General features: G+C 56.7%; 2 protein-coding genes across 8 annotated transcripts; one reads left to right on the forward strand and one right to left on the reverse strand.

The window, feature by feature from the left end:
- Window positions 1-6,037, reverse strand: ADAD2 (adenosine deaminase domain containing 2). Its single transcript, XM_032854616.1, has 10 exons — window positions 5,578-6,037; window positions 2,454-2,594; window positions 2,107-2,154; window positions 1,891-2,016; window positions 1,638-1,788; window positions 1,384-1,551; window positions 1,054-1,283; window positions 700-943; window positions 309-429; window positions 1-222 (listed from the first exon to the last, which is right to left on the reverse strand). The coding sequence occupies exons 1-10, from the start codon at window positions 6,035-6,037 to the stop codon at window positions 118-120; spliced, it is 1,794 nt and encodes a 597-aa protein (XP_032710507.1). The 3' UTR covers window positions 1-117.
- A 5,246-nt stretch (window positions 6,038-11,283) lies between these two features.
- On the forward strand, window positions 11,284-20,340 carry TAF1C (TATA-box binding protein associated factor, RNA polymerase I subunit C). 7 transcript variants are annotated; one of them, XM_032853849.1, is made up of 15 exons: window positions 11,284-11,385; window positions 13,929-14,067; window positions 15,134-15,215; window positions 15,400-15,497; window positions 15,570-15,659; window positions 15,753-15,826; window positions 16,426-16,664; window positions 16,812-16,928; window positions 17,013-17,130; window positions 17,227-17,298; window positions 17,447-17,582; window positions 17,746-17,889; window positions 18,785-18,959; window positions 19,032-19,169; window positions 19,257-20,340. In XM_032853849.1, exons 2-15 carry the CDS (start codon window positions 13,930-13,932, stop codon window positions 20,228-20,230), a joined length of 2,595 nt encoding a protein of 864 aa, XP_032709740.1. In that variant the 5' UTR covers window positions 11,284-11,385; window position 13,929; the 3' UTR covers window positions 20,231-20,340. The 7 variants fall into 7 exon arrangements, with proteins under 7 accessions (XP_032709740.1, XP_032709741.1, XP_032709738.1 ...); XM_032853850.1 differs by having other exon boundaries at window positions 19,035-19,169; XM_032853847.1 differs by having other exon boundaries at window positions 16,812-17,130.
- Window positions 20,341-20,857: the final 517 nt, after the last annotated feature.

A 20,857-nucleotide genomic window follows, 5' to 3' on the forward strand; every position in this document is an offset into this window, starting at 1 on the left:
CCCTCCCTGCAACCCCAACTTTACCCTGTGCATCTTCCATCCCCCCATGTGCCTCCCCACCCCTCTCCAGAAGCGACCCTCCTTCCGCAGGATCCAGCTCGGCCCAGGAGATGGGTTTCAGCCTCTGAATTTGCCCACCAGTGGTTTCGAGGGCCAAGCCCCCAGGCCCTGCTGGTCCAGGAGGAGGGACAGCTGCCTGCGAGCATCCTGGTAGGGTCCGGCCTAGGACAGGACAGGAGGAAGGTGGAGAGCACGTGCTTGCTGGGGGTGCAGGACAGAGCGGGCTGGAAGGGAGGCAAGGTGCTGACCTTGGCTGCCTCGTAGGTCTTCAAGGCCAGGAGGTGGGACTTCCCGAGAGCTCTGGCAGCCTGGCGGAAGGCCCGGAGAAAGGCTGCCTTGCAGAGGCGGGAGGGGGGCCCGAGGCCGGCACTAGAGATGGAAAGAGAAGCCTGGAGACAGAGCTAACAGACCACACGACGCTGCTCATGCCATCTCCCTTCTCGCCGTGCAGTTTTTTTTTTTTTTGGAGGGGGAGGGTATTTCATGGGTGTCAGAGGGTGGGTGATAGAAGCACCAGCCCAGGTCACAGGTCACAGAGCTAGGATTAGAACCCAAGCTGGTCTCCCGATGCAGGCTTCTGACCCATGGGCAGGGAGACACGGGCCCCTCACCAGCATGCCACCCACAGGCCTTTCTTACTCGGCCTTCACACGCCCAGTGGCCACGTCCACGACCTCGACATCGGTGTCCCCCAGGCTCCAGTTGAGGCTCAGGCCATGGCAGGTGTTGGGGGTAGGATCCAAGGGGGCCACAGGGGGCCCCGCAAACAGGTGCAACGTGGTACGTGCGTAGGGGGGTGGCAGGCAGGGCCCCAAGACCCTATCTAGGTTGGGCCGAGTGTGGATGGCCCTGCTCAGAGTTGGGGGGTCGTGGCAGGGGTCAGCTGGGGGGGGAGCAGAGGGGCACAAGAAAAGGTCTCAGTTACCACCGCCCTGTCCCATACCCCCCCAGATGCCACCTTCCACCCTCCCCCCAGCCCCACAGGGCCCTCACCCAGGACCAGGCTGGTGGCATAGAGGGGAGGCAGAAAGTGGGCGAGGAGGGCACCACCGAGGCCCAGCACAGCCCAGCGAGCCAGCTTGTCACTGGCCGAGAGGCAGCCCACGTGGGTGTCCCGGAGCGCAGGGGCCACGTAGCACACAGGCTTCAGCTCCCCACGGACGTGGGCCTGCAGGCGGGAGGGCGGGCTCTGCAGGAGGCTGCCCTCGGAGCTCGGTGGGAGGCTGCAGAGGTGGCAGAGGGAGCAAAGGCCCAGGACGCGAGAATGAGGGCTGCTCTTCTGGCACCCCCATACCACCTGTCCCACCAGGAACCCCCACGTACTAGATGTCATGAGCAGCTCCCTTGGGGGTGTTGCTGACATAGAGATGCAGGAAGATCCGGGGCTTGAGGGCAAAGGGGGGCCCAGACCCAGGCTGGGGGGTCAGCACCGACCGTTCCCTGCCCTTTTGGCCACCCTGGGTCACCAACAGGAGCTGGCAGAACAAGAACCTGGGGACGGAGGAGCAGTCTGGGCTGCGGGGTCCTGTGTGCCCCCCAGGGCCTGCAGCCAAGTGTCCCCCCGGCCCGCCCCTCACCTGAGCAGCGCCCTGCGAGCCACGACCAGCCCGTGGCAGTCGTGGAGCTGCCGCCCGGAGAAGTCTAGCCAGCGGGCACAGCTACTGCTGCCTGTGCCCAGTGCCACCAGCTCATAGATCTCCTTGGCGTGGCCCCTGGCGCCTGGGACCTCTGTAAGGGAAGGGGGCAGAGCCATGCCGGAAAAGGCCAGGGGTCCATGGTGTAGAGGGGGGCGTGGGAGGGGTCCCGAAGTGGGGGCAGGGCAAGCCCTACCTCTCTCCAAGATGATGGCAGCCACGGTCCCCTTACAGGCCCTGTACGGTGAGGTCTGGTCCACCAGGCGGTCAAAGCCAGCGCTGACCACGGCCGCACAGCGCTGCTCGTGGGTGAGGATGTTCTCTGCACAGTGGGGAGAGGGTGGAGGTGGGGACCCCGTAGACTGTACCCCTCCCTTCACCCCAGGGCTTGGGACAACAGGGGCCCACCTACCTACACTCAGAGGGGCAACTGGAGGCTTGCTGGGGGTCTTTGGAGGCTCTGGAACAAAGGCAAGGGGATCGGTTATCATGCACACCAGGGCCGGCCTGCCTGCCTGTCCTTTGTCCTTCTGGAAGCCAAGAAGTTTCCTTGGTGGGAATGGCGGGGGGAATCATCTTCCAGCAACCCCAAATTCCTGGGCTGCCCCTCCAGCACTCCCTGCAACCCCTGGGGTGGACAGCGGTCAGCTCACAGCACCCCCTCCCCAGCTCCCTGCGGGCGAGGTCCTGATGCCCAGATGGTCTCTGCGACAACCCAGCCCTGCACGCGCTCCCACTTGGGTCATCTTTCCGGCTTACCTGGGCTCCCCAGCTGACTCCGGATGTAGTGGAGGGCAGAGAGCGCCGCCTGCTGCCTGGCCTCGGACTTGCTGCCGGCATTGCCCGCGGGGCAGAGCAGCCCATCCAGCTCGGCGTGCACGGAGAAGGGAAGGCATGGGTCTGTGGAAGGAGGGGCCCTGAAGCAGCACCCCGCACTCTGTTCCCATCAGGGGCCCCCCTGAGCCCCAGCCCCTCTCAGCCTGCTTCTCCTGACCCCACCCCTACTTGCACCGCCAAACTACAGTGGGCCATCGGGCAATTTCGACATAAAAGAAAATCAGGAGAAACCAGAAGGATATTCATCATAAAGGACATAATGACACGTGAGGAATGAATGACAAAGTTAAAATGAGGATCACAAAATACAAAATGCTTGAACGCATATCAAAACGTGTAGCGTGGGTTCATGGTAACGCGGCACGATGAAGGAGTTTCATTTCGTGGACTGGACCTGAGGTCTTGTCTTCAAACCCTCTTGGTTCACACACAGTCTTACCCATCTCCTTGCTTCACAGTGCACTTTTGCTTTTTTCGCTAAAATTTCTTTCTCTGTTAAGAAAGGAATCAGTTTCCGAATACGGAACTGCATATTTGGGACAGAGCTCTAGAGTACCGTGTTGTGGGAGCATCTACACTGTCATTACCTCAGGCAAACTGTCCCCCTTGTGTGGACAGTCCAGAATTCTCTGGGAAACGGGGCTTCAGACTCTGCATGGATCTCCGGGAGGGCTGCGATTTACACAATATTAAAATGGGAATTCTGTGTCAGTGGAGAAATGAAACCCAGCTGGCAACCACTTTGATGAAACCAAACTGTCCCACAAAACTGTCAATCCGTTTTTTTAATCTTTCATGGCAAAACTGCCTTATGGCCAATGAGTTACCAGGTGAAAAGGCTCGTGGCAAAGACACGTGGCAAAGACGTCAAGAGCAAAGATGCTTATGGCCAGAGTCCGGAGAACCCACCCCTCCCAGCACACACCGCTCTGTGACTCTCCTTGGTTGAAAGGTTCATCGACCAAATGCTCTCGTGTACAGTGTGGCTATGACACGGAGCAAAAGAAAACCCCGGAACTGGGATTGCTCGGTGAAAGTGTGTGAGCCTATTTTGGTTCGTGGTTCTCGTTGGACTCACTGCTAACGAGTCTCCCAAAAGGACTTCCCTTTGAGAAGGGAGCCAGCATCTCAGCACTCCTCGCTAGCACCAGGATTTACTCCCTTTACAAGGGCATCCAGAATGCCAACAAGCAGGTGCAGGACCATCAGGGAAGTCCCTGGTGCCAGATTCACCACGGAGGGGAGTGAAGACCCCTGAGGGACGTCCCCCCACTCCCGAGGCCCTCCCAGCTAATACCGCCAGTGGTAGGACAGACAGATCCCAGGCCTCCCGGGGATGCAGCCAAGGATGCGAGGTTACTGAGCACACTCCCTGCCCCAAATCATAATCTGAACCGAGTCCCAAGGAAATAAACCCAAGTGGAGGGGCTTTCTACAAACCACCAGCCTTTACTCTCAAGAACATCAGTGTCCTGCACACAAAGGTGGGCCAAGGAACTGTGTCACGTGACAGAAGATTAGAGATGCGTGCAGCTACAGAACAGCTCATCCTTTGAGTTGGGGGGCGAGACAGAAGGAAGGGGAGAAATAAACTCCCTGCTGAGCAGGAAGCCCTATGCAGAGTTCCATCCCAGGACCCTGGGATCGTGACCTGAGCTGAGGGCAGATGCCCAACCAACTGAGCCACCCAGGTGCCCCGCCAACACACCTTTGATTTAGAAACCAACCAGTCCAGGGGCACCCAGGTGGCTCTGTTGGTTGGCTGTCCAGCTCTTGATTTTGGCTCGGGACGCGGTCTCTGGGTCACGCAACTGAGTCCTTCATTGGGCTCCGAGCTCAGTGCTTCCCCTCTCCCTCTACCCCTACCCTGCTTGTGCATAAGCTTACTCTCAAATAGAAAAAAAAAAAAAATCTTAAAATAGGAAAAGAAACCAACCAATCCAGACCATCAATCCTAGATCACTGCAAGGCAGGTACTGGGCAAGTAGGGACACCCTAACACCAAAACATACTCAATGCCTCGCCTTACACAATCGTACGCTTACCCAGCATACCTACCCTGCCTCAACCATTCCTTCCCCAGAAACCCCAACAAAGGCTCTGCATTTTTCTCTCCAGCCCTTCTGCCTCCCGGCCAATCCCGGTTCTGTCCCCTGTGACCCTCTGTGGTGAGCCGTGCCACCTGTTCCTAGGGATCTGTCCTTAATTCTTCCACCACGACAATCCTCTTGATGCTTGCTCTCTTACCATCCCTAATTAAAACATGTTCCAGGGGTGCCTGGGTGGCTCAGTGGGTTAAGCCGCTGCCTTCAGCTCAGGTCATGATCTCAGGGTCCTGGGATCGAGTCCCGCATCGGGCTCTCTGCTCAGCGGGGAGCCTGCTTCCCTTTCTCTTTCTCTCTCTCTCTCTGCCTGCCTCTCTGCCTACTTGTGATCCCTGTCTGTCAAATAAATAAATAAAATCTTTAAAAAAAAATGTTCCAGGTCCATTTTCAATACAGTCCCCTTTTTTGAGCTATTCATTTGGGGTTCTACTAGGCAGTCTTACCAAGGTGCCCCGCAGCTGGACAGAGTCTCTTACCTCCTTAGAAACTGGGAATGCTCTGCTTTAAGGTTGGGAACCTGAATGTGGGACCTGGGCCACGACTGTGTGTGTCTGAGTGAGAGGTGGGGGGACACACGGAGGAAGAGGAGAGGACATGCTAGCGGTCACATCTCCTCGCGCGGCTGCCATTACCAAACCGTGCTTGTGAGGTCTATCGGTCAGGAGCTGGCCTTCACTAGGGTCGCTCCGGTGTTGGCATGGAAACTCTAATTGCATATAATTGGCCCTCAAAAAATCCCCGGGCTGAAGGGGTGGGTACTTAACCTCTCCAAGCTTCAGAGTGGTTATCCCTCCCCGGGCTGTGGCCTCTCGGGTCAGATGGCACCGGGCGGCTCCCAGCAGGTCGGCCTCAGCCCCTGGCTCAGGCCCAGCTCACGGTCCCTCCGACTTCATCTGAGGTTAGCCCAGGGAGCCCCGCGGTCCCAGGCCACCGGGCCTCACCTGCTGTCTGGTCCTCTCGGAAGATCAGGGAGACGCCCAGACTGGCTGCATACTGCGCGAGCGAGGCCACGGCCTGGCCCTGTGGCGGGTCCTTGAGCTGCAGGCCCAGCTGCCTGGCCGCCGTCGGGAGGTCCCCGGCAGGCCCTGCAGGTGGGACAGAGACCCTCGGGGACGTCCCCATCTGTCCCCCCAACTCTTCCCGGGCCCTGGCTGCCCCCAGATCCCCGAGTCCGGCCCCCTCCCCGGGCCCACCGTCCCCCGCTGCCGAGGCCTGGGGCTGCCCGCCCCCTTCGTCGTTTTCCGCGTTGGGGGTGACAGCGGGCTCCCAGGGATCTTGGCCCAGGCTGGCCGTGGGCCGCCAGGGTCTGGGCCTGGGGTTGATTTGCAACGACGCCGCCAAACGGGGCTTCCTGCGGCCACCGTCCTCTGCGCCTGAGGCGGTGCTGGATGCTGAAGCCATGGCCGGACGCAGTGACCAGAAAGGACTGCGGGACCAATCTCACGCTGCCTGCGCCCTTTTACACGTGCCCGTGCGTGCGGCTCAGTGCGAGGAGCACGTGGCTCAGCGGCCCGAGCAAGACAAGCTCCTCCTCTCCTTCACAGCTGGCCAATGAGGGCCTGCAGAGCTAGGTGGGACACTGTGCCCAGCCAATTGGAAGGCCAGTTTCCTAAGTAGCGGCTGCCGGGAGGTGGAGCGCAGATTGAGCGGGCTCCTGGCTAACCCCCACTTCCGGGGTGGGGTTTCAGGCCAGGAAGTGGGGAGGGGCGGAAGGCGGCCGCTCCCATGTTCGGCTTCTCCAGGCTGGGGTGGTCCTGGAAATGAAGACCTGGGAAGGGATTTGGGGGTGCGGGTCTGGCTCCGCCTTGTTCTCGCCCCGGGACGCCCCAAAGTGCGCCCATCCTACCAGCCCACCCCCAACCGCTAAGCATCGGGGGAGGAGGGCGGGATGGTGTGCGGTGAATGTCTGTGGCCGATACAGGCAGGTGTTCTCGACCGAAGCGGCCCCACAGCACCTTCAGGATCTACATTTAAAAAGTGTCCACTGCAGGCCTTCCTGAAGCCCAGATTATCCATTTAGCAGCCCCCCGCCCTGTTCTGTTGTTGCTCAGCAGGCATTTTAAGTTGGCAGTTCTTTAAGATGAGGGACTAGGAACGAAGGGAAAATAAAAACGAGATGAGGTTAGGGGTGAAGACAATCACGTATGGCCTGTTATGATGCAGTACACAACGGTTCCAAGGGGCCACACCTTTCACGGAGTCCTACAGGAGCCAGCGAACGGGAAAATACGACCCGTTACTCCATTCACAGTCCATGAGGTTTGTCGCTGTTGCTGCCGCCGCCGCCGCCGCTGCTGGCGATCACTCCCTTCGGATCTGACGACGCTCACCAGGAAGGGTGGCCTGATAGGAGCAGGGGGGGGAACCAGGAATATCTGACTTGGGAAGAGCCGGGCAGGGTGGAGTCACCTTCTCAAACGTTTCAAGGAATGGCATCAGGAAGAACAATTCTGGTTTCGGGGATAGCTCAGAGAGTAGAAGCAGGCCTCAGCAGACAGAGGGACGTCACAGCAGGTGCTCAGAAATGGAATGGCAGCTGCTTACAACCACGAAGAGACATGGACGGCGTTACTGAGCTGGGAAGCATCACCCACAGGAAACTGCATGGACAAACGGGGAAGAGTCATACCAGAGACTGTAACCCCACAGCAAGGAACTACTGTTAAATTCAAAACATGCGTGAATCTCCCAGGCATTTGAGCAAAAGGAACCAGGCTAAAAAGGGCATCTTCCCCATGGTTATGTTGATAGACATTCCTTGAGCTGGCAAAATTAATCTATGATGGTAAAAGTCAGAGTCACGGTTACCACTTGAAGGGGGTGTTGACTGGGAAGTAGCACCAGGGAATTCTCAAGTGGCAGAAATGTTGTCTGTCTTGATCTGGGTGGTGGTTATTGGGGGGCACATGTATGTAAAAACTTGATAAGCTGGACACTTAAGACTTGTGCAGTTTACTGCACGGTAAGTGTATGTCAATTAAAAAAAAAAGGAAGAGCTTGTTTAGGGAAAGAAAAGAAGGAAGGAAGAAATGGAATTGGCCTCACAATGCACAAGCTAGATGGGTATGTCCTAAGGGGGATACAGAATAGTGGTGTGATAGGTAAAATAACAGTCCACCAAAGATCTCTGTGTCCTCGTTCCCACTGCCTAGGATTATGTTACATCACATGCCAAGAGGAGCATTATGGTTACCAAAGGAACTAGGGTTTCTAATCAGCCGAGTTTAGGATAGGGAGACTGGGTGCACCTGGCTGACTCAGTGCATGCAGCATGTGACTCAGGATCTCAGGGTTGTGAGTTCGAGCCCCACATTGGGTGGAGAGATTACTTAAAAGTAAAATCTTAAAAAAAAAAGTGGGGGGGAGACTGCTTTAGGGTAATCAATCGCCAGGGTCCTTAAACAGGAAAGAGGGAGACAAAGGCAGAATCGGAAAGTTGGCATCTTGAGAAAGACTCAACTGGCCGTTGTTGCTGTGAAGATGGAAGGGGGCCATGAGTCAAGGAATGCAGGCAGCTTTTAGAAGACAGAACAGACAAGGCAGATTCTCCCAAGAACCTACAGAAAGAAATATAGCTCTGCTAAAATCTCAGTTTTAGCTCAGTGAGACCTGTTTTCAGGCTTCTGACCTCTAAACCTGTACAATATTACATTGTTGTTGTTATTTTTAAGATTTACTGATTTCAGAGACAGAGAGTGGGGGGTTGGGTAGAGGGAGAGAGAGAATCTCAAGCTGACTTCCCACTGTGTGCAGAGCCTGAGATGGTGACCTGAGCCAACCAAGCACCCCCAATATTATGTTGTCTTAGGCCACTGGGTTCCTGGCAATCTGTTACAGCAGATGACTTTCTTTTTTTTTTTTTTAATAATATAAATGGCTAATATAAATGGCTTTCATTTTTTTGGTATATATAACCTCAAAACAATTTTAAAAAACTATACACCCCCAAGTTGTCAGTTGCAAGTTTAAATAGTTACAAAAGCAGCAATTTCTAGTTTATTATGTATTACAATCATCTTTCCAATGTGTTTCCACCAAAACCATAGAGATGCAAGCTTCACTTATTCCATTTATGAAAAACACTCTCCAAATGACCTCATTGGCAAAGCTGACCCTTCTAATCAAACCAATCGGCTAAAACAGAATCAGTGTCTATCAAAAACAGTCTGACTTCATTTTTTTCAGTTTAAATAAAAGTGTTGGCATTTTCTCAGAAGAACCATCTCATTTCATTCCAATAATTCCCTTCCAATAACTCTAGTACTTACCAAGCATCCACTCTCCCAGGTGTTTTGGGGTATGGCAGCGACCAGCCCAGAAGAATTCCTGACCTCATAGGGTGACTTCTACATTCTAAGACAACTGAGAAGGTGCATTGAGAAGTTTCAGTGTGATAAAGCATCAGATTAAAAAAAAAAACTGCTTTACTGAAATATACCTCATGTACAGAAAAGTGTACAGATCATTTGGTGAATTTTCACACCCTGAACACATCCATGTAACCAGCACTGAGATGAACGCAGTCTTGTCAGCTCCCAGAAGGCCCCCTTCTGCATCCTTCCATCACTACTTCTTACTGAACCCACTTTTCTTAGTCTAATGGGGACTCTCTCCTGTAGGAACTCTGCTTTTTGGAATTTCCTGCTCATTCAGCACCCAGCTCAGGCAATACTCCACAGTGTGGAAAGGCAAGTGTCTGATCTCAAACACCTCCCAGATTAAAAACTGTCCAGAAGGATGCTGGGAATTTGGAAATTGATTTTTTAAAATGTTTTTTTAATTTTTAAATAAACATATAATGTATTATTAGCCCCAGGGGTACAGGTCTGTGAATCGCCAGGTTTACACACTTCACAGCACTCACCATAGCACATACCCTCCCCGATGTCCATAAATAACCCCACCACCCTCTCCCTACCCCTCTCCTCCTGGCAACCCTCAGTTTGTTTTGTGAGATTAAGAGTCTCTTATGGTTTGTCTCCCTCCCGATCCCATCTTGTTTCATTTATTCTTTTCCTAACCCCCAAGCCCCCCCACGTTGCATCTCCACTTCCTCATATCAGGGAGATCATATGATAGTTGTCTTTCTCCAATTGACTTATTTGGCTCAGCATAATACCCTCTAGTTCCATCCATGTTGTTGCAAATGGCAAGATTTCATTTCTTTTGGTGGCTGCATAGTATTCCATTGTATATACACCACATCTTTTTTATCCATTCATCTGTTGATGGACATCTAGGTTCTTTCCATAGTTTGGCTATTGTAGACATTGCTGCTATAAACATTCGGGTGCACGTGCCCCTTCGGATCACTAAGTTTGTATCTTTACGGTAAATACCCAGTAGTGCAATTGCTGGTAGCTCTATTTTCAACTTTTTGAAGAACCTCCCTGCTGTTTTCCAGCTTGCATTCCCACCAACAGTGCAGGAGGGTTCCCCTTTCTCCGCATCCTCACCAGCATCTGTCATTTCCTGACTGGTTAATTTTAGCCATTCTGACTGGTGTGAGGTGGCATCTCATTGTGGTTTTGATTTGTATTTCCCTGATGCTGAGTGATGTGGAGCACTGTTTCATGTGTCTGTTGACCATCTGGATGTCTTTTTTGCAGAAATGTCTGTTCATGTCCTCTGTCCATTTCTTGATTGGATTATGTGTTCTTTGGGTGTTGAGTTTGCTAAGCTCTTTATAGATTTTGGATACTAGCCCTTTATCTGATATGTCATTTGCAAATATCTTCTCCCATTCTGTCAGTTGTCTTTTGGTTTTGTTAACTGTTTCCTTTGCTGTGCAATTGGAAATTGATTTTTTAAAAAATAACGGTTCTCAAAGTGGGGTGCCTGGACCAGCAGCATCAGTATCACCTGGGAACTCATTAGAAATGCAAATTCTTTAATCACATCCCAGACCTACTGAACAGGAAATTCTGCGAGTGGGTCTCAGCAAACTAGTTTAATAAGCCCTTCAGGGGATTCTGTTGCATGCTTGAGTTTGAGAGCTATTGGGTTAAGATAATGGTAAGATTTTTGATTGCATATTTGTTCCTAAAAGCGTGTACTCCTGACAAGCACACTCAGCATCACCTGGGAATTTAGCGACGCAAATCAACAGGTCCCACCCCATCCAGAAAGTCTTTTATACCCCATGCAGGTGATGCAATGAAAGCTAGAATTTGAGAAGCAATGCCTAGAGCTATACTTGCTTGACCATTGGGAGAGATTCTTGCACTCCAGGGGTTCCCGTACCCCTAGTTGTAAAGCCTGCTTCATAAGATATGAGGCCAATTAATTGGATTTTTACTCACTAATACAGTGCCTGGCTCATATTGGTGCTCAGTGTTTGCTGAGTGAATTAGTTTAATACTCAAGAACAAGGCTGAGAAACAGGAATTGAGCAGACATAGGATTTGAACCCGCGTCAGACAGGCCTTAAGAGCACGCAGACTTCACTTCACGGGACTACACTCCTACTGCGCAAGGTCGCGGCTTCACGCCCATTCCCCCTCCATCCAACAGGTGGCGCTCTAGGGCGCCCGCTGAGGGTACGCTAGGAGGCGGGACTTCCTACCTCCGAGGGAGCAATTCCGGTCCTGCCCGGAAGGCCGTTAATTTGCCCTGTTGTTCCATCCCCGGCCCTGGAGTCGGGGTGTAGTTGGCCGGCTCCCTCGTGGCTCGTGGCTCGTGGCTCGTGGGTCGGCCGAGCGTCCCGTGGAGTTCCCAGTCCCGGACGAGCACCGCGGGGCCCGGACCACGTAAGCGCGCGCGTCGCGGGGGCGGCAGGGAGGGGGAGCCCCCGGGCCGGGAGCGGAGCTCGGGCTTGGCCTGTGCGCGGGTCCGCGGGCTCCACGCTGTGTGACTTTGGCACAGATCGCCCCACAGCTGTACGGTGGGTCGTCAGCTCCTGCCTCACTCAGCGGGAGGCCCCCACAAGTGCAAAGCGTGGCGGCAGCTGTCCGGCACGCAGCGGTCCCCGCGGGTCCCCTGCGGTGGTCGGAGGTGAGGGCGGGAAGTGAGGCTGCTTCGCGGAGGGGCTTTTCGGGGGTCGGGAGCTCCACCGGCGCCCTCTGCCTGCCCGTCTTGGTTTGAGGCTCACTCACTTCTGGGTTTTTCCGTTCGATGGATAAGTACTGGTTGTTACTGTGGCGCAAACACCGAGGTGCTGGGGAGAGAAGAAGCCCCTTCCCCATGGGGACTGTTAGAGCCCGTTTGGAGTCTCTCAGTATCGAATCACACGCTGCCGTGCGTGCTCTGGGGGAAGGCGAAGGTGCTGGGGCGAGAACCCGCGGGAGGCCTGCTGTCTGGAAATCTGAAGGATGGGTAGGATTTTGTAGGTGGGTGGGAAGGGTGCTGGCGTTCATTCGGAACCGGAGAGAGGGTTTGCAGTGAAAAGTGTGATGAGGCAATCCCGGAGGAGGTCGGTGGGACTGGAGCCCAGGCCCAAGAGGGGAGGCGGAGGTGAGCTGGAGACGGGCGCACGCGGGTTTGTCGGGGGTGCGGCCGCCGCCATCCCGCGCTGCAATCAGGACCGGGCAGAAGGATTCACGGAGCGCTTCCTTGGTTCGTGCCACCGCCCTCTCCTGTTCCGTTATGGGAAAGAGTGAGGGCAGCCGTCCAACTTCAGAACTCAGGAATGAATCAGATACAGCCCCTGCCCTGGGAGAGCGCCCAGTCTCACCCAAGAGATGAGGTTATACATAGAGACCTCCGTTAGGGTGAGGCTGGTGTGCCATGAGTTACGCCTGTCCGTTCATTTGAGAAGTATTTACTGGCTTTTACTGTGTGACGGGTGTCCTGCGCGGTGCTGACAGTACGTGGATGTACGCAATGAAATGATAAGTTTAGGGGCGCCTGGGTGGCTCAGTGGGTTAAAGCCTCTGCCTTCGGCTCCGGTCATGATCCCAGGGTCCTGGGATCGAGCCCAACATTGGGCTCTCTGCTCGGCGGGGAGGCTGCTTCCTCCTCTCTCTCTCTCTGCCTGCCTCTCTGCCTACTTGTGATCTCTGTCAGGTAAATAAATAAAATCTTAAAAAAAAAATGTAAGTTTATTTATCAGAATAGATTGATAAAATGCAGTGGCAGTTCCAAGGGAAAGAGATTTTTGGTTTCCAAGACTAATGCTAATGCTTGCTTCCTGTGGATGCATGGGAGCGGAGTGGTTCAGAACTTGGACTTTGAATTGGATGGGGGACCAAGCTGTTGGCCTTGGGGGGTTTGCTGTTCCCTGAGCTTCAGTTTCCAGAACTCCGGAACAGAGGCAACAGACGAATAAAACGGGTAGTCTGTCTCTGGCACCTGCTGGTGTTCAGGAGGTGACCATTGCTGTTACTTTTGTGGTTAATAAAAGAAGAGGGATGGCGCGGCTGCTTATTTTTCTTGAGCAGTTTGAATCTGGCACAACCTTTTGATGTAAATTTATTCTATTTTGTTTTCCTTTGACATAAATTTATTGTTATTCAACACAGGGTCAGTTGCATTTCCCACAAGGTACTATACTTGAACATGGGAAGACAGAGGAAGAAGACTCTGTCCTGGTTTAGGGGGAACTTGAGTTGCTCTTGGGGAGAGCAGCCTGGGGTGGAGGGTGCATCATTTCCCCACCAGTGATTGTAATAGGGTAGCTACAAGCAGAGCTGAAAGCTACAATAGAAGCTGCCCCCACACCACATCCCCTGCCATGCTCCTCCTCATTCATTCTTTTGGCTTCACAGCTTTTCTGCCCCAGGACTTTTGTACTTGCTGTTCATTCTGGCAGGATCCCTCGTTCCAGTTGTCTGCACCGTTCTTTTCTTCCTTAGGTTCAGGCTGTGCCAAATGCCCCCTTCTGAGTGAGGCTTTCCCTGGCTGCCACCGCCTATCACCTTGCCATCCCCTGCCTCCTGGTTGGCTGGTTGGTTTTATTTTATTTATTTTATTTTTTTTAAAGATTTTATTTATTTATTTGACAGAGATCACTATTCGGCAGAGAGGCAGGCAGAGAGAGAGAGAGGAGGAAGCAGGCTCCCCGCTGAGCAGAGAGCCCGATATGGGGCTCGATCCCAGGACTCTGGGATCATGACCTGAGCTGAAGGCAGAGGCTTTAACCCACTGAGCCACCCAGGCGCCCCTGGCTGGTTGGTTTTAATTGAGCACTTATTAGTCTCTGGCAGTAGGCTGTGTATTTATTCTTTATTATCTTTCTGAAATAAAATTCAAAATACAGCCCTGTTAGGGCAGTTCTTCCTCTCCCAGGAACCCTGGAAGGCATGTTCAGATTCAAGTCTCGGAGAAGACGTGCTGTGTGGTTCTTGTTTTCCAGGATGGACTTCCCCAGCTCCCTTCGACCCACGCTGTTCATGGCTGGCCCCCTTGGTCTGAGTAATGTCCCTGACTTGTCCTTCATGTGTAGCTGGAGAGACGCCCTGATGCTGCCGGAGTCCCTGCCCGAGAACTCTGAGGTGAAGATCCAGGGGAGAGCCCTGGCTGTGGCCCCTCACTCCAGAGCACAGGCTGCTGCCTCCTCCTCAGTTTTCCTTTCCTGCCTTTGCTCAGCAGATGCTCACTGTTGAGCCCCTGCAGTGCATGTGGAGAAGGGGGGCCCTCGTTAGGCCTTGGAAATCCAGCATGAGTCAGAGGCATCCCTTGCCCCTGGGGGACTTAGGGTTAGGTCCAGGAGGACAAGCAACCAAAGGATAAAATTATCACCCCGTGTGACAAGAGCACTGCCCGAAACCCAGAGGGTGCTCACGGAGCAGCGTGGGGAGAAAGTGGTGAGGAGACAGGAGGGGAGGAGAGGCCTCCCCAGACAGGAGGGACAAGCGGCTTTCCCTGGAGGCCTAAGCCATCTGGCTCCCAACTTGGAGACAGGCTGCTTAAGGATGATGCCCGGCAGAGGGGAGGGTCCCCGATGAAGAAGGGTTTAATGTCCATTCGGTCCCCTCTGGGAGCCCAGCTCGCTGCCTCCTGTACCCCTGAGTGTCGGAGCTGAGTGGCCTTGGACAAGCCCAGTGCTGGGGAGAGCAGAGTGGCCTGTGGGCTCCCCCCAGTCAGTAACCATGAGGTCTCCTGAGTGGACGTGACAATCAGGCGGTTCTTGGGCCAGCCAGTGATGGCACAGGGCTGGGGGGAGCTGCAGCTCAGAGGTAGGGACTGGCCCCAGGCTCCCAGCCCCTTCTCTTAACCAGTTTCCTGGAGCGAGCCTCCCCGTGCCTCCACTTCTTCACCAGTAAAGCGGCGATGACTGTTGTACCAATGAGCTGGTAAGATACGTGCTTACACATTAAAAGTAAACGAAGAGGCACCTGGCTGGCTTAGTCGGTAGAGGATGCAACTCTTGACATCAGGGTCGTGAGTTCAATCCCCACGTTGGGCGTGGAGCCTACTTAAAGTAAAAATTAAAAAATAAATAAATAAAAATTTTTAAAAAATTAAAATAAAAAAAATTAAAAAACAAAATTTTTTAAAAGTGTGCGCCCGGCCTGGGGCTGTGTTCACTGTGTTCCTTTCGGGCTTGTGTTTCCTCAGAATGGGGCGCCGCACATGGCCACGCAGCTGCTCTGGGAGCCAGAGACCCCTGGACCCCTTCCTCTGCTGCCTCCTGGTCCTGGTAAGTGTCTTGGTTCCTGGGACTCCTTTCAAGCTGTTCCCCGTGTCCCTTCTGTCCCCCGCCTCCCCCCCAAAGGCCTTCCCCCCCTGCTGGTGATCTTCTGTCACCTAGGATACCTGCCCCCACCTGTGAGCCCTCTCCAGTCCCTGAACAAACCCCTTCTCCGGCCTCATTCTTCCGTCAGATCCCTGGGACCCTGGGGTGACTGCCCAGGACCTGCTTTTCCGGGGAGGTTTCACATTCCGAAGGAAGCCCCAAGCCGTGCTGGACGTTACAGAACAGGTGAGTAGCCCCACAGCGGGCAGTGCTGGGTGGTGGGGGCTGCGCTTGGTGACCCAGCCCCCTTTCCCGCAGCTCAGCCGCTTCCTGTGGGACCATGGGGACATAGCCTTTGCACCCCTGGGCAAGCTGATGCTGGAGAATTTCAAACTGGAGGGAGCACGGGTGAGTAACCCCTGCCCAGCCAGGAGAGGGGGCGCCCCACTTCTTGTCAGGGTAACCTTGGGTGTGCGAGCTTGACAAGGCCTTTCCACACAGAGCCGTTCTAAGAAGAAGACAGTGGTCAGTGTGAAGAGCCTACTCCAGGACCTCGGTGGACACCAGCCCTGGGGGCAAGTGGCTAGTGAGAAAGGACGGGCTGGGAGGCCTAGCTGGGGTGATGTGGAAGCAGCCAGGGGGGTCCAGGTTCCCCTCACAGTTGTTTCCTCTGCCCCATGTGGTCAGGGGCTCCAGTTCCTCGCGCCAAACTCTAAGTGAAAAAGGGAATGCAATTTATGAGCTGCAGGTATGGCTGCATCTAGGTGTTGGAATAACATTACTAAGGCTCTCTTTCTTTTTTCCTTCACTTGGCTTTGCTTGGCTCAATTCCTGGACGAACTATTCCTAAGTGGCAGTGAGATGGCTTATGACTTCAAGGAAGAAGCTAGTGTTTTTCTTGAGGCACTACCCAAAGCCCTGGGAAAGGTGTGGTTGGCGTGGCCTGGGTGTCTGGCTCCTCCATGAGCCGATCACTGTGGCCAGGGGTGACCTAGGACCACTTTTGCAGCAGGGAATAAGGTGGAATCATTTCCCAAAGGAAGAAATTCTAGGTTAACTAAAAACAAACAAACAAAAAAACGCACCTGCTGGCCTGGCCTCTCTCGGGATGGGACCTAGTCCTCCTCTTGGTCACTGTTGCCGCCTGATCCTCCTGCCATTGCCTCGTCCCCAGCTGCCCCTGGGCTTTCCTCAGCTACCGACAGCGCCGCTTCTCCATCCTCGGGGGCCCTGTCCTGGGCAAGTCAGTGGCCAGCCTCCTCGGGGAGCTGCTGCACGAGGAGCTGGCCGTGCGGTGGGAACAGCTGCTCCTGGACGACGCGTTCACCGGGGGCGCTTTGGCCTGGGTGCCCGGGAGGACACCCCAGGTGGGACAGTTGGTCTATCCGGCGGGAGGTGCTCTAGACAAGCTCTGTATCCTTTCTCAGGGGGGCGATGACAGGGTAGAGGCGGCTCTCTCTGGTGGAGGGGGTGCTCTCGGCCTGGTCCCGGAGACTGGCAGGATGTTGGGGGACTTGCAGTGACCAGAGCTCATATACCTATCCTTAGCTAGAGGCCCAGGTTTCCAAGAGGTCAGTCTGACCTCAGGCGGTGATGCTCAGGCTCTCGGGGACCCTGGCCACATCCAGCTCCGAGGACCTGTCCGGCAGGTGGTGACCCGCACTGTGCAAGGGGAAAGTGAGTCCTTTGGACACCTCCCTCCCCGCCTGCCTCCCTCCCTCGCTGACTTGCTCCCTTACTCTGACCTTCTCCGTCCCTCAGCCCTGCTGGCTGTCCGCTCGGACTACCACTGTGCCCTGTGGAAGGTCAGTAAGCAGGGGCAGCCCGCCCCTCTCCAGGTGCTACAGGTCGGGAAGGGGGCCGCTGGGATCAGCCTCAGGTGAGGGGCTCGGCTGGGGTGGTGTGCACGGAGCTGGTGTGGGTAAAGGTTGGCGGTGGGGGGGGGTGGTCAGCTGATCCTGCTTGTGCCCTACAGCCCGCACCTGCCCGGGGAGCTGGCTGTCTGCAGCCGTTCCGGAGCCGTCTGTCTGTGGACCCCCCAGGACGGGTAATGCCCCTTTCCTGTGAAAACCCTCCTGTGAAAACACACAGCTTCCCCCGAACCACAGCCCGTGCTCCCTGTGCAATGTGTTCTGGACCCTGGGCCCCTCCGTGTCAGCCCATCACCCCACCCATGGCTGGCCTGTCTCCCCAAGGCTGCAGCAAGTCTACAAGGACCCTGAGACCCTTGTGTTCTGTGACCCTTCTCCCTGGCGCTGTGCGGACTTCACCGCTCATCCCCGGGTGCTGACTGTGGGGGACCGCACAGGAGTGAAAATTATTGACACTCAGGTGAGCGGAGGGGACCGGCACAGGCGCAGCTGGGGCCAGGCGTCTTCCCCAGAGGGCATGAAGAGTGGCAGGGCCATGAACCTTGCCCGCCCGGGGCGGGGACTGGTCGGAGTCTTGCCACAGCCCCAAGCTGCGGGAGGGCTGACCCGAGTTTCTCCCCCAGGGCCCACCTGGCTGTGGCCTGCTGCTTTTTCGTGGGGGCGCAGAGGCATCATGCCAGAAAGGAGAACGTGTCCTGCTGACCCAGTACCTGGGGGCGTGCAGCCCCGAGCCCCTGCTTCCTACACTCCATCTCATCTGTACGCAGGTGAGCCACACCTGCCCCCGCGGCCCGGCACACCGTGTCCGGGAGGACAGCTCCGGCAAAACAGGGATCGTGAGACTGTTGAGTCTGTGGCTGGCATGTGCTAACAGGCGGGTGGGACCGGCCTTGTGGGGAGGCCCCACGGTGCAGGAGGAAAGGCACGGGGTGTCAGGGGAGGAGTCTGTGCTATGTGGCAGTTTCCCTGTGTGTTCAGGAGAAGGGGAGGTGGTCTGAGGGGCTGCCCCCCACCCACCCGCCAGGACTCCAGGCTGTTAACCGGCGCGTCTGGAGCACAGGTCCCAGGGTTGGACGGCTTCGGGGAAGGCCTGGTAGCAGTCTGTGTGACAAGACTGCGCCTTTCCTGAGAGTCACTCCCGTGTGGCACTCCAAGTGATATGCCGGGGAGCTGCCCCCGTGAGGCGCTACTCGGTAGGGACGGGGTGGGGGGGCATCAGGGCGGTCACGCTGCTGGGACGGCTCCGGGCCTTGAACTCCTCTTGAGAGCCACGCGGAGCTGCTTGTCCCATCACACACTTTTCCTGCCTCCGTCACGGCCCTCTGGGGTGTGCAGTCTTCACACTCAGGCACACACACAAACACACCCGACACACACACACACACACGCACACGTGCACCCATCCCCATCGCCTTCCTTGGCTGCTGTTCCCCCCCACCCCGCGGTTGCGTTCCTCCCCCTCGCTCACGGCCCCCCTCAGTCCCAGTCGCCTTTGTGCATGGCCTCCCCCCACAAGCCCCACTCACCCCCATTGTAGTGTCCTTCGGTCAGGCCTTGTCCCTCCCCCCAACGTCTCCCCATCACGTCCCTCCCCTGCCCTGTCTCGTCCCCCTCTGTCAGGTTCTCCCTCGGTCATGCTTCTCATTTCCTATCGGCCCCCAGTTTTCGCTCTACCTGGTGGATGAGCGCCTCCCCTTGGTGCCCATGCTGAAGTGGAACCATGACCTCCCCTCGGCTCCCCTGTGGGCCCAGCTGTTGCCCCCACCACGGCCCGGCTGCCCACGGCCGTTGCTCCTGGGCGCCCAGCACGGGCACCTGCGGCTGCTACACCTTACAGGTAGGAGTCTGGGCTGGGGCAGGAGGCGGGCTGGACGATGGGCAGGGCCTCAGCTGTCTGGCTTTCCTCCAGGAGAGGGGGCCTCTGCACCCAGGCTGGCGGGGCCCCCCCAGTCTCTCCCTTCCAGCAGCGACTCCCTCTCCGCGTTTCCCCTGCTGGAGCCCAAGAGTCAGTGGCGGCTGCAGGAGCGTCTGAAAGCGCCAACCATAGGTGTGCTGGGGCGGGGGAGTGCATCCGGGAGTTGGGGGGTGAGGGTGCCCTGCTGGGCCTTGGTGTCACCGTCACTCTCATGTCCAGGTCTGGCTGCCACCATCCCTTTCCCAGCTTCCGAGCCAGTCCTGTCGCTCTTTCAGCTCTCAGCAGCCGGGGATGTCTTCCACCAGCGCCTCCGCCTCCAGGCAGACCCTGGGGCTACCTTACATGCCCCCACGGCTTCCTGGACACCCCAGGCCACTGCGTGCTGCAGCCGATGGCTGAAAGCCCTGCTGGAGGTGCCCCCACCTCCCCCTGTGTGGGCGGCACCCACCTTTTCCCACCGCCGTCTGCTGGGCTGCATGGAACAGAGGACGGGGGAGCGCAAAGGGCCAGAGGGTCTCCGAGCGGCCATGGCTGGAGGGAGGCTGCTGCAGCAGAGGGACCTGGGCCCACTCCCCTCTGCGGAGCCGCCCCCTGCCCCCGAGCCGGGCCCCGAGGACGAGCTCAGCGCACGTTTGGAGGCGGCCTGGGAAGGCCAGATGGCTGTCTGGTGGGACAGGCAGCAGGGCCGGATCTCCGGGCCCCGCAGACCGCCCAAGCGGCATAAACACCGGACTCAACTGTCCAGCACTTTCTCCTCACTCAGCGGCCGCCTGGACCTCTCGGATGCCACCAGCCCCCCTCGTAGCCCAGACCGGGCATCCCCCGAAGCCAAGCCTCGGCCACCGGTGACCCCGCCCTCCCATGAGTCGACTCAGAAGCTGTGGGCTCAGGGTGTCCCCTCGGAGCGGCAGCAGACTCTCCGCGACTACATGGCGAAGCTGCCGCTCAAAGGGGACAGCCCGCGTGGGGTCTGCTCCCCCCTCTCCCAGAGCCCCAGCCTCCGGGCCACCCCCTCCAGGTCGCAGACCCCCCAGGAAGGCACAACCGAGCTGCCGCCGCGAAGGACCACCCTGAGAGGTGCCGCTGTGTCCTCCTCCCAGACCTCCAGCCTCCGGGCCACCCCCTCCAGGCAGCGGGCGCCCGTCCCCTCTGGCTCTCAGCCCCAGCGGAAGAAGCCGCGCATGGGCTTCTGAGGGCCCCAGGGGAGCTGCTCCCCCTCCGGGGAGCCCTTCATCCTGGACCTGCTGTGCCTTCTGTGGTTGGAAGCTGGGAAGGGGGAAGAGAACAGTCCCCGGGGCACAGGCCTTCCTGTTTCAGAGCAACAGGAATAGGATAGTTGTTTGCTCTCCTTACACTTTTGATAGAAGATCATTCCGGAGGCACGTTGAGTCGGCCGTCGTGGTCCTGTCCTGAAGGGCTGTGTCGTGGGGATTCCCTCCAGGAGACGGTGGGCCACGCTGCCCAGGAGCTGGGGCTGTTGCCCCCTCCCCTCAAAACACCGGGGTGACGGAAGGGCACCTGCTCCTCGCCGCGCTCGCGGGGAGCTGCCGGGCAGCCGCTCAGTCTGCGTCGGTTAAGCGGCGTCCGCTGTGATCGGACGTTTCACGGAGGGAGACGCTTGGAGCCCACGTTTAGGACCTGAATAAGCCTGGCAGCGGCCCCTGCATCCCTTCCTCTGAAGCGTGTGGCTCTGTGGAAGGCTTTGCTCCCCTGTGGGGAAACCCGCCCTCAGAGTGTCCCAAGACCCAGCGTTTGCTCTAGGTTTCTCCTCACACGTGTGAGTGCTGCTTTTCTCAGGGAACCTGGTGGCGTCGCACAGG

Source organism: Lontra canadensis, unplaced genomic scaffold (genome assembly GCF_010015895.1).
Source record: "Lontra canadensis isolate GAN:19392208 unplaced genomic scaffold, GSC_riverotter_1.0 scaffold8, whole genome shotgun sequence".
Lineage (NCBI taxonomy): Eukaryota > Metazoa > Chordata > Mammalia > Carnivora > Mustelidae > Lontra > Lontra canadensis.

Bases quoted from the DNA above. Each gene is read 5' to 3' on its own strand.
- ADAD2 (XM_032854616.1), bottom strand. From the start codon at position 6,037: ATGGCTTCAGCATCCAGCACCGCCTCAGGCGCAGAGGACGGTGGCCGC. The intron at 2,155-2,453 runs GTAAGCCGGAAA...CCTTTGTTCCAG, and splicing joins GAGTCAGCTGGGGAGCCCAG to AGCCTCCAAAGACCCCCAGC. The intron at 2,017-2,106 runs GTAGGTGGGCCC...CCCACTGTGCAG, and splicing joins AGTTGCCCCTCTGAGTGTAG to AGAACATCCTCACCCACGAG.
- TAF1C (XM_032853847.1), top strand. From the start codon at position 13,930: ATGGACTTCCCCAGCTCCCTTCGACCCACGCTGTTCATGGCTGGCCCC. The intron at 15,498-15,569 runs GTGAGTAGCCCC...CCTTTCCCGCAG, and splicing joins TGCTGGACGTTACAGAACAG to CTCAGCCGCTTCCTGTGGGA. The intron at 17,299-17,446 runs GTAATGCCCCTT...TGTCTCCCCAAG, and splicing joins CTGTGGACCCCCCAGGACGG to GCTGCAGCAAGTCTACAAGG.